Below are 12,474 nucleotides of genomic sequence, written 5' to 3'. Positions count from 1 at the left end.
AAATGCAGGCTCAAGAACAGCTTCCTTATGACTGTTATCAGTCTCTTAAACAAACCTCTTGTAGTTTAAGATGGATTCTTGGCTTCACAATCTACCTTGTCATGATTTTGCACATTACTGTTCACTTGCACTGCACCTTTTCATTTTACTGCTTTACCTTTTTCTAGTTCAATACACTGTGTAATGATTTAATCTGTGTGTACAATATGAAAGACAAGCTTTTCATTATATATTGGTCCATGTAACAATAATAAACCAATTAACTTTGCTGTACTGCATCCCAATTTATTGTTATTATGTACGAGCACGTGATTTGATTACATCAAATTCCTTAATTCATTAAATACTGTTACCTTGCATTCGAACTTCTACATCAATTCTACTTGTATTGTTTATTTCGTCCACATCCTATGCTCCGTAAAAAATCTACTAGTTGCAAAATAACTTACTGATAACATGGTCTTCCTTGATCACATTGTCATTCAGCAAATTGGAACAAAGGAGGAACGTTGACTCAGACCATGAGAGGCCTGCGTCAGGCATTTTCATGCCTTACAAGGTGCAGATTGGAAGACTGTGTGGGGCGCCACTCCTTGCACAGACACTAGAGCAATGTGTGATTAAGTGCCTTGCTCAAGGACACAAACACGCTGCCACAGCTGAGGCTCGAACCAGCAACCCTGAGATCACTAGACAAATGTCTTAACCACTTGGCCACGTGCAAATTGGAACAAAACTAAACTTCTAATGTTTGAAAACAGCTTGAAAGATATTTTGAGTAAACTCAAACAAAATTATAGGTATATACATGTATATACAAACATGCCAGTGGAAGATTTTTAAAAAAACTTTGGACTTGGTTAAAAATTTGTTGCTTTGTGTTTGTTGTATGTACAAAATTGTTATTGAACTGAGTGACTGTTTTAGAGCTTATAGATCAACTACATATAAACCTAACTAGGGAAAGACACCACGTCTCCTTACATGAATAACAGCAGTGAACTTACAGTGGCATGCAAAAGTTTGGGCACCCCTGGTCAAAATTTCTGTTACTGTGAATAGCTAAGCGAGTAAAAGATGACCTGATTTCCAAAAGGCATAAAGTTAAAGATGACACATTTCTTTAATATTTTAAGCAAGACTACTTTTTTATTTCCATCTTTTACAGTTAAACAAAAAAGGAAAAGGGACCGAAGCAAAAGTTGATCCTAAGTCAGTTACTAAGTCTGTACTTAGTAACACTCCCTTTGGCAAGTATCGCAGCTTGTAAACACTTTCTGTAGCCAGCTAAGAGTCTTTCAATTCTTGTTTGGGGGATTTTTGCCCATTCTTCCTTGCAAAAGGCTTCTAGTTCTGTGAGATTCTTGGGCAGTCTTGCATGCACTGCTCTTTTGAGGTCTATCCACAGATTTTCGATGATGTTTAGGTCGGAGGACTGTGAGGACCACGGCAAAACCTTCAGCTTGCGCCTCTTGAGGTAGTCCATTGTGGATTTTGAGGTGTGTTTAGGATCATTATCCTGTTGTAGAAGCCATCCTCTTTTCATCTTCAGCTTTTTTACAGATGGTGTGATGTTTGCTTCCAGAATTTGCTGGTATTTAATTGAATTCATTCTTCCCTCTACCAGTGAAATGTTCCCCGTGCCACTGGCTGCAACACAACATGATCGATCCACGCCCGTGCTTAACAGTTGGAGAAGTGTTCTTTTCATGAAATTCTGCACCCTTTTTTCTCCAAACATACTTTGCTCATTGCGGCCAAAAACTTCTATTTTAACTTCATTAGTCCACAGGACTTGTTTCCAAACTGCGTCAGGCTTGTTTAGATGTTGCTTTACAAACTTCTGATACTGAATTTTGTAGTGAGCACACAGGACAGGTTCTCTTCTGATGACTCTTCCATGAAGGTCATATCTGTGCAGGTGTTGCTGCACAGTAGAACAGTGCACCACCACTCCAGAGCCTGCTAAATCTTCCTGAAGGTCTTTTGCAGTCAAACGGGGGTTCTGATTTGTCTTTCTCACAATCCTACGAGCAGTTCTCTTGGAAGGTTTTCTTGCTCTTCCAGACCTCAACTTGACCTCCACCATTCTTGTTAACTGCCATTTCTTAATTACATTACGAACTGAGGAAACGGCTATCTGAAAACGCTTTGCTATCTTCTTATAGCCTTCTCCTGCTTTGTGGGCATCATTTATTTTAATTTTCAGAGTGCCCATCATCATCATCAGATGCCCAGTTTGAGCTGTGACTGCCATAGCCCACACACTCCTGTTTCGGGTCCAGTGGATCAATTCATTGCTGTTCATTTCCAGTTCTCTGGCTGCTGTCTCCATCATCATTTGTCTTTGTCTTCCTCTTGCTTTTTCATAATTCCCATAATTACCATGCATTCTAACTCCTCTTTCCTAATCACATGTCCAAGGAAGTTACGTTGCCTTTTCATGATCTCATACATTATTTCTCTTTTTGTGTTTGCTCTGTTCGTGACATCCTCAATAGATATTCATTTCATCCATGATATTCTTTGCATCCTCCTCAAAAACCACATCTCTGCTGCTTACAATTTGTTTCCTCATGTTACTAGATAATGTCCAACATTCTGAGCCATATAACATAACTGGATAAACATAACATTTCAGTACGCTGAGGCAGGCTGTCATGCCTAGTTTAGTGTTGGTCAGTATACTCTTCATTCTCATAAAGGTGTCTTTTGCCGTCCCTATTCTTCTTTTGATGTCCATGTCGCACCTGCCATCTGATGTCACCGAGCTTCCTAAGTAGCAAAAGTTCTGTACTTGTTTTATGTCTTCCCCGTTTATTCTCAGCGTGCAGATAGGATTCCCTTTCTTTCTGGATATCACCATACATTCTGTCTTTTTGCAATTGATAGATAGACCCATTTTTGCACTTTCTTCAACAACTATATCAATTAAGTTTTGTAGTTCTTCCTCCGTACTTGCAATTAACACAGTGTCATCTGTATATCTGAAATTATTGATGTTTTCACCGCCAACTTTTGGGTCCCAAGATGTCTCTTATTATTTGTAATATTGTTTCACTGTACACATTAAATAAATCAGGGGAGAAAACACACAATTGTCTAACGCCCCTCTTGATTTCCGTAAACTGACTCACTTCTCCATTTATTCTTACAGCGGCAGTTGTTCCCAGTACAGATTTCTGATTAGGCGGAGGTCTTGCGAATCAGATCTAGAGTTTTCTGTAATCTTTCAAATAACTTACTGTGCTTCACTTTATCAAATGCTTTCGTGTAGTCGATAAAACAAACAAATCTTTTTGCACTTGAATAGCTCTTTCTGATAGTATCCTTCACATCATTATCATGTTTCTTCTACCTTTGTCTTTCACAAAACCACATTGTTCTTTACCTATTTCAGCTTGTATCTTACTTTTAGCTCTTGTCATCAAAATTCTTAGAAGTATCTGTGTGCTAGGCAGCTGCTTAGAGGAGCTCATTGATACTGATTGTTGGGACAAGGTTTGAGGAGTCAGGGTATTTATAAAGCTTTGAAATTTGCATCACCTGGCCTTTCCTAACTATGACTGTGAACAAGCCATAGCCGTAACAAGCTACTTAAGGTCTGAGACCTTGGTAAAAGTTATCTGAGAGCTCTAATCTCTTGGGGGTGCCCAAACTTTTGCATGGTGCTCCTTTCCTTTTTTTCACTCTAAAATTGTACAAAACAAAAATAATACACTAATTTTGCTTCAAATGTTGAAAAGAATGTTTCATCTTTAACTTTATGACTTTTGGAGATCAGTTCATCTTCTACTCACTTAACTATTCACAGTAACAGAAATTTTGACCAGGGGTGCCCAAACTTTTGCATGCCACTGTATCAATAGTGATTCAGCATTGATACTAGATTTTGCTTTTAACATTGGAACTTAATTAACTCTTTAGCTGCAGATGTAAGAATGTTCGCATACGTGGCTGGATCATGAGTTCATAGATCATGCTACAGGATAGTAATCCCCCTTACCACTGGACCCCAATACTTGTAATCTCATTAACAGAATTAGGGAGTTTTGAACATTCTCACCAATAAATCTAGGATTGATAGCATTGGCAATATAAAGGCAAATTATCTTAATAAGAATTATTTTTAAAAAATCTTTTGCTTGTTAAAATATATAGAAAAATAGAAAAGTGAAAATAAAAGATTTTTAAAATTGAAATTTGATAAAGTTACTCAGATTTGTGTACTAATTGAACATACCCAAACATCTGATAATAGCAAAACTTTAGTAGCACAATCTAGAGTAAGATAGCTGCCAGTGATCTCTCCCCAGCAGTCGATAGTGCTCTCGGCAAAATGTGAAAATAACCTAGCTGAGAAGTACTTTACTATGGAGCTAAAGCAATGAACAAATTCTTTATTGAGGGTGTGACATCGTTCTTTTGCCTGCTCCATACCATATAGTTCTCATTCACATTCTTGTCTAACCACCCACAGAACCAAAGCAAGAAATGAATAAATGAATGACTGACCTTGTTGGAACTACCACTACCTGCTGTGCCACAAAGGCCTAGGAATGACTTCCCTTCTCATTCCCATCGTACTGTGGCCAAGTCAACAACTCAGCACAGTGATGGAGAAAATCAAACCATGCTGTTCTCAAATAGCACTGGCACTATATTATACGGGAGTCTCTGAAAGCTGCGTTTTGTTACAGAATATAATATTTCTGTCAAACTCTTTAAAAAAAATACTAACTTGACCATCAGAAGTCAACATCACAAAGGTCTATCACGATTCTGGTTCTGTGTTCTAATTTCATTACTCACTGAGCAGCCAGCATGGGGAATTTGCTGCTTTCTGGGACAATTGGCATAACTTGCAACAGTTGGACAAGCAAGAAGGTAAAATATTTTGCTGAGAAGTGAGGTGCGAGGTGAACAAATACTTGGCAAAGACTAGCTGAGCCTGTAATTTTGTGTAGTAATCTATCATAAACATTTTAAGCTTGAATTAAGCTTGAAGTCAGGCAACAGTAACTAAGAATTTTACATGAACATGTTACGCTACAGATTTCAACAAATGCCAGCAGTGGTGTTTAGAAAAATTATTTTGCTGAGAAATGCCTACAAGTTCTGTTTGTGCACAGTACACAATCAACTTTAATAAACTGTCTTCTATTACAGAATGGAGGTAACACTGTTGGCCATGCTTTCCCATCCCCCAGAACGGAGCGTAATTACATACCAAGTCCCCAAGCAGCTGCAGCTGCCATTCTTGCCATTTTTGCTTTTATTTCTTCAGAGACTATGGTCCATTTTTCACAGCACTGCTGATGGAGCTGTCCCCTGAAACAACAAGGAGAACAAGTTCAGGCAGCTGAAACACCCACTCCTATTGCATGCATATTTTAAAAATAAACTGGAATGTCATCGAGTTGCACATTGGCTCTGCTTGTGTATATTTTTCCTTTCTTATCAGTTGCAACACCATTCGTCAATACAACTGTTGTCGCTGTACCCAGGGATGCACTAGTATTAAACCCTTTAGGTGACTGAAGAGATAAGAAAGGGCAGCACAACGGAGCAGCAATGAGTGTTGCAACTGCATTGTTTAACCGACCCGCGGTTTCACCCCGCCCTTGGTTGCTGTCTGTCTGGAGTTTGAATGTGGAGGTTTCCTCCAGGTGTTCTGGTCTTCTTCCATACACCAAAGACATTGCAGTAGGTGAACTGCTTATTCGTGCGAGGCAGATGTCAGGAGAATCAGTGGGGGTGGAGTTTATTTATTTATTGAGATACAGTGCAGAGTAGACCCTTCAGGCTCTTTAAGCCATGCCACCCAGCAATCCCCCAAGTTAATGGAAGCCTAATCACGGGGCAATGTACAATCATCATTTAACCTACCAGTTGATACATTTAAGCCATGCCACCCAGCAATTCCCCAATTTAATGGAAGCCTAATCACGGGACAAGGTACAATCACCAATTAACCTACCAGCCGATACATCTTAGGACTGTGGGAGGAAGCCAGAGAACCTGGGGCAAACTATGTGGTCACAGAGAAAGTGTGCAAACTTCTTACAGGCACCCAGCAGGAACTGATCCCGGGTTACCAGTAGTGTAAAGCATTGTCCGAACCACTATGCCATGAGTTGAAGAGACTCACTCATTCTCTTATTAACTGAATCCTCTGCATATCTAAGGATAACCCATTTTAACAGGTTGAGATTTCTCAAAGTAAGATATTATTTGGATGTTGCTGATAAATGAAGGTGCAAGCTTCTTTTTATTCCCACATTTCATGAAACTGCATTAATTATGACATAATACTAGCTTTGTGCTAAACTTAAACTAAGTCTTAGCATTTAATATTAACATATGCCTAGAACAGTAACACTGGTTTGTACCGTGAAAGAAGGCAATTGTACTTTGGCAAAGTCTTGAATTGAAATTGAATTGACTTTATTACTTACATCCTTCATGTACATGAGTAAAATTCTTTACATTACGTCTCTGTCTAACTGTGCAATATGCTATATATAGTAATTTATAATAAATAGTATGCACAACAGGAGAGTCAATATAACAAAGGAAGAAGCCTGTTGGTCCTGGCCTTTATGCTGCGGTACCGTTTCCCAGATGGCAGCGGGCGGAATAGTTTGTGCTTGGGGTGACTCGGGTCCCCAATGATCCTTCGGGCCCATTTTACACACCTGTCTTTGTAAATATCCCGAATAGTGAGAAGTTCACATCTACAGATGCACTGGGCTGTCCTCACTACTCTCTGCAGAGTCCTGCGATTGAGAGAAGGACAGTTCTCATACCAGGCAGTGATGCAGCCATGCTCTCATTTGTACCCCTATAGAAAGTTCTTAGGATTTGGGGGCACGCACCAAACTTCTTCAACCGTCTGAGGTGAAAGAAGCGCTGTTGTGCCTTTTTCACCAAACAGCTGGTATGTACAGACCATGTGAGATCCTCGGTGATGTGTATGCTGAGGAACTTAAAGCTGTTCACCCTCTCAGCCCCAGATCCATTGATGTCAATAATGGTTAGCCCCTCTCCATTCCTCCTGTAGTCCAAAACCAGCTCCTTTTTCGCGACATTGAGGGGGAGGTTGTTTTCTTGACAGCACTGTGTAAGGGTGATGACATTAATAACAGAAGTAAGCCGTTCACTTGGTTTGATGTATTGGTTCAATGTAATTCTGTCTGCTATCATACTGTCCAATGAGATACGTTACATCTACATTGAGCTTCTGTTAGCTTCATGTCGCAGAATTAGATTTAAGCACAGCTTTCTTGCAGGCAGATTCTTCACCTGGTCAGAGATGCACTTGTGACAATTGCTGACTCTAGGAAAACCTTGGAAGACATCCCCGCATGCATGCTATATTAACTTCAGAACTCATCTGATGGCTATTGGAAGAGAAAAAGGGCGATTCGAAACTATAAATAGCTAGCAAGGGAGAAGTGCCAGATTCTGACACTTCTGCGTGGTTCTCAAATCAACTAGAACTTCCAAAGCATAGACTGGCTGAAATATCATTTGCAGTTTAACTCTGAGATTTTTTATCATGTGGAACTGCGGGAAACAGTAACTTGCTCCACAACCATTCTGTACATTCACGAGAGCAAGTTTATAGCTATTTACTGAGAAAATGGAGAAAGGCAAAATAAAAACTTGGTGACACTTCAATAAAGAGCTCAATACTTACATAAATTCCAAGTTACATATTTATGCATACATAGATTTTATTTTCAAAATGATTCAGCTTTTGCAGTCAGCAGCAATTAAAAGTTCACGTTACTTGTGCGCGCCTCACTCCCTTTCTAACCACGGCTTGAGATTATTACCTATCCACCAGCACGTTACTCTTGCCAATAGATCAGAGGCACACAGGAATTCAGCCTCATGTACAGATATCCTTTTAAACACCATGTTGTTCACCTTGAAAATAGAGTAGAACACAAAGCACAACTTGTATTCTCAATTTAGTTGAAATCACTAAATAAAAACATAACTCAACGGGGATTGAAAGGTTAAATAGAAAACTAGCGCCATGGCTTAACTATGATGCCATGAAGTATAAATTAAACCTGCCATGAGTTTAGACTTAGCACTTCTGATTAGTTCCAGGAGAATAATTTTTTTTTTCTTTTGCAAACAGATGGCTGCTGTCTAAGGTCAGTGCCTCAGAGCACTATGCAAATCTTTAGTGACAGTAAAAATAAACAGCAATCATTTTAATTTTATACATCAAAAGGAATCAAGCACAAGAGGCTTTGTAACCTTGTGACCACCAACACCTGTGGTAGATTTTATAACCATATGTAAACATCCTGGTAGCTTGGTAATATTTTCTGATGCAAAAAGCTGATGAGATTAAATACAGACTTTCAGAACTCATAAAATATAAATAAATGGACAACTTACATTAATCTTTACCAAAAAATTCCAATACTGAATTAAATGAAATATTTGGACAACTGTATTTGGACTTGTAAATTCTGAACTGATCTATATTAGAATACGCAGTGTGAACTGAATAGCCCATATTCAATTACTGAAGTTACCATTCTAGCAACAGCATAATACAGTCATTCCAAACATCAGATGACCCAATGCCTGCCATATTTAAAAAAGGCATTGTTGGCTAGACAGCACATCAGAACTGACTGCAGATAGGAATGGCTGCATTCAAATTAGAAAAGAAATCCCCCAGGGCAATTGTAAATAGACTTCTTCTTATCAGAACCAATCACATCCAAGGTAGCAAAAGTAGGAAAATGCAGATTAGATATGTCAGTTAAATGTTTGAGCAGGTTCTAGAAGTGACACTGCCTACTCCTGCTTCTATTCTCTAAATAATAAACATCACTTTGACAAATAACCTGTGAAAGTTAGATAAATATTTTTCACCTCTAATGGAAAACATTAAACTCAATATCTATTGAAAATGAAGAGGTGAGTGCTGTCAAATACTTCGCTCAAAGTTAATCATTAGTTAGTATTTACAAATATGAAATTCCAGCCGAGGTCTTCATTGAGCAATAAGGGAAGAGGATGCAGCAAAAGTGGCAGGTAATTCAAAGAAATGATGATTAAGGGATTGAAAACATTAGGATGGTTAAGTCCCCGGGGCCAGATGGGATATATCTCAGATTACTATGGATAGTGAGGAAGAGAGTGCTGCACCTTTGGTGATGATCTTTGCAACCTCACTGGCACAGGAGTAGTGAGTTGGAGGGTGGAAAATGTTATTCCTGTTTTCAAGAGAGGAAGCAGGAATAACCCTGGAAATTACAGACCAGTGAGTCATACTTCAGTGATAGACAAATTCTTGGAGAAAATCCTAAGAGTCAGGATTTATGAATGTTTAGAAAAGGAAGCATAGTCTGATTAGGGATAGTCAGCATGGCTTTGTGAAGGGTAATTCATGCCTAACGAGCCGGATTAGATTCTTTGAGAATGTGACAAAGTACATTGATAAAGGTAAAGCAGTTTATGCGGTGCATATGGATTTTAATAAGGTGATTGATAAGGTTGCTCATAGTAGGTTCATTCAGAAAGTCAGATGGCATGGGATCCAGGGAAACATGTTGGTACAGAATTGACTTTCCTACAGGAGGCTGAGGGTGACAGAAGACGGAGCGTACTCTTCCTGGAGATTGGTGACCAGTGGTGTTCTGCAGTCCCCTGGTCACTGTTATTTTCTTAAATAACTCTGATGAGGAAGTGGAAGAATGGATTATAAAATTTTCAGGTGGCACAATGGTTGATGGAGTTGTGGATAGTGTGTCAGGTTGTGATCAGCTGCAGTGGTATATTTAAAGAGCTGGGCTGGGAATCAGAATCAGAATCAGGTTTATTATCACTGGCATATGACGTGAAATTTGTTAACTTAGCAGATGTAGTTCAATGCAATACATAATCTAGCAGACAGAGAAAAAAAACAATAACATAAAAATATAAATAAAATAAAAATAATAATAAACAAGTAAATTATGTATATTAAATATTTAAAAACAGAAATACTGTGTATTAAAAAAAAAGTGAGATAGTGTCCAAAGATTCAATGCCCATTTAGGAATCGGATGGCAGAGGGGAAGAAGCTGTTCCTGAGTCGCTGAGTTTGTGATTTCAGGCTTCTGTACCTCCTATCTGATGGTAACAGTGAGAAAAGGGCATGCCCTGGGTTCTGGAAGTCCTTAATAATGGATGCTGCCTTTCTGAGACACCACTCCCTGAAGATATCCTGGGTACTTTGCAGGCCAGTACCAAAGATGGAGCTGACTAGATTTACAACCTTCTGCAGCTTCTTTTGTTCCTGTTCAGTGCCCCCCGCCCCCCCCACCATTCTAGACAGTGATGCAGCTTGTCAGGTTTTTACACCTGAGTGGAGTGAAATCCAGAAAAGTGTGAAGTGGTTCATTTTAGAAGGTTGAATTTGAAGACAGACTACAGGGTTAATGGCAGGATTCTTATTAGTGTGGAGGAACAGAAGGACCTTGGTGTCCACGTCTGTAAATTCTGCAAAGCTGCCATGCAGGTTGATTGGGTTGTTAAGAAGGCATATGGTGTGTTGACCTTCATTAGTCAGGGGATTGATTCAAGTGCAGCAAGGTAAAGTTGCAGTTCTATAAAACCATGGTTACACCACACTAGGAATACTGTGTTCAGTTCCAGTTGCCTCATTATACGAAGAATGTGAAAGCTTTAGAGAGGGTGCAGAGGGCATTTATCAAGATGCCACCTGGACTAGAGGGCATGTCTTATGAAGGTAGATGAGTGAGCTGGGCCTTTCCTCTTTGGAGTAAAGGAGGATGAGAAGTGACTTGATTGAGGTGTATGAGATGATAAGAGGCATAGCTGAAGTGACTTTTTCCCAGGGTGGAAATGGCTAATACAAGGGAGCATAATTTTAAGATGATTGGTGGAAAATACAGGTGAGATGTGTGAGCAACTCAATACTGGCGGAACTCGGCAGGCTCGGTAACATCTCTAGAAAAGAGTATTGTCGAAGTTTCCGGCCGAAACCCTTCGGGTCAGTACAGCATTGTGAGCCAAAGGGCTGATACTGCACTTTAATGTTCTATGCTCAATATTAGCTAAATCTGAATTCTGTAATTTAATTCTAAATAGAAGTATGAACAGGATGCAAGTCATGTAAAGGTAAAAACAGTATTAAAAATAATTGCAATTTGAAGATTTAGATTATAATATGACAAAATGACATCCAATGTAAATAGACTGATATAGGTTTAGAGTGAATCTATGGACTGACTTCAAAAGGACTCTACAGCTTCTTTCTTTTTTTTATTTGCACAGTTTGGCTTCTTTTGCAAATTGGTTGTTTGTCAGTCTTTGCAGATTTTCATTTAATCCATTGTATTTCTCTGTTCTACTGTGAATGCTGTAGAAAAATTAATCTCCAGGTAGTATATGGTGACATATATGTGAGCACATGGCCAAGTGGTTAAGGCATTCGACTAGCGACCTGAAGGTTCTGAGTTCGAGCCCCACCCGAGGCAGCGTGTTGTGTCCTTGAGCAAGGCACTTAATCACACAGTGCTCTGCGACGACACTGGTGCCAAGCTGCATCGGCCCTTGCCCTTCCCTTGGACAACATCGGTGTCGTGGAGAGGGGAGACTTGTAGCATGGACAACTGCCGGTCTTCCATACAACCTTGCCCAGGCCTGCGCCCTGGAAAGTGAAGACTTTGCAGGTGCAGTTCCATGGTCTCGCAAGACTAACAGATGCCTTAGATATGTACTTTGATATCAAATTAACTTGGGGTTGGGAAGTGTGTTCTGTGTTCAAAGTTCAAAGTTCTGAACTGAAAATGCTGATGCATTGACTCAGCCAGGTTGTAGAGTGTAAATTGAATAAAACTTGGTTGGATAGTTGGTGTGAAAGAGAATATGTACATCTGCATGTGAAATTTTTAAAAATATTAAGGACATAAGACTTTTTATCTTCTATAGATTTTTATATCAAACAATGTTATATTGTTCAGTCAAGACAGGGTACCTGAACATAGTAATACAACAGATAAAGACTCAGGTTTACTTAGTGGCATTATCAAATGAGAATTGGTACCATCACACAATGTAATGGGGCAGATAACCATTAAGTCTGGTCAGTGTTGTATGTTTTAAGGAACATCTCTGAAACATAAAATAATTTGACATGGAGCTAACACTGAAAATACAAAAGGCTTTTCACCACTGGAACTAGGTAGTACAGCCTCAGATTAAGGGTCTACCATTGAGGACAGAGAGAGAATATTCCTTATGTAGATCGTCGGAATTCTCAGCCTCTTGAATGAATGCTAAAATATTCATGGGTGAAACACCTAGGATAGATGGATATAAAACTTCAATTTCTCAATTAAATCTGAACGTACTTTTATTGCATGTAAACTTCAGGGACGACACTGATCTGAGCTGGAATGAAATATTTACTTGGAGCGCTGTTCAATAACA

General features: G+C 39.2%; 1 protein-coding gene across 3 annotated transcripts in view; it reads right to left on the bottom strand.

Moving 5' to 3' along the window:
* mtor (mechanistic target of rapamycin kinase) overlaps positions 1 to 12,474 on the bottom strand; it is a 343,897-nt gene that overhangs the window by 80,261 nt on the left and 251,162 nt on the right. For all 3 annotated transcript variants that reach the window (XM_063033405.1, XM_063033407.1, XM_063033406.1), the window contains one exon: positions 5,231 to 5,331. In XM_063033405.1, coding sequence (XP_062889475.1) covers positions 5,231 to 5,331 — 101 coding nt within the window. The remainder of the gene's footprint in view (positions 1 to 5,230; positions 5,332 to 12,474) is intronic.

Source organism: Mobula hypostoma, chromosome 25 (genome assembly GCF_963921235.1).
Source record: "Mobula hypostoma chromosome 25, sMobHyp1.1, whole genome shotgun sequence".
Taxonomy (NCBI): domain Eukaryota; kingdom Metazoa; phylum Chordata; class Chondrichthyes; order Myliobatiformes; family Myliobatidae; genus Mobula; species Mobula hypostoma.
This window is presented reverse-complemented; position numbering and strand designations above follow the sequence as displayed.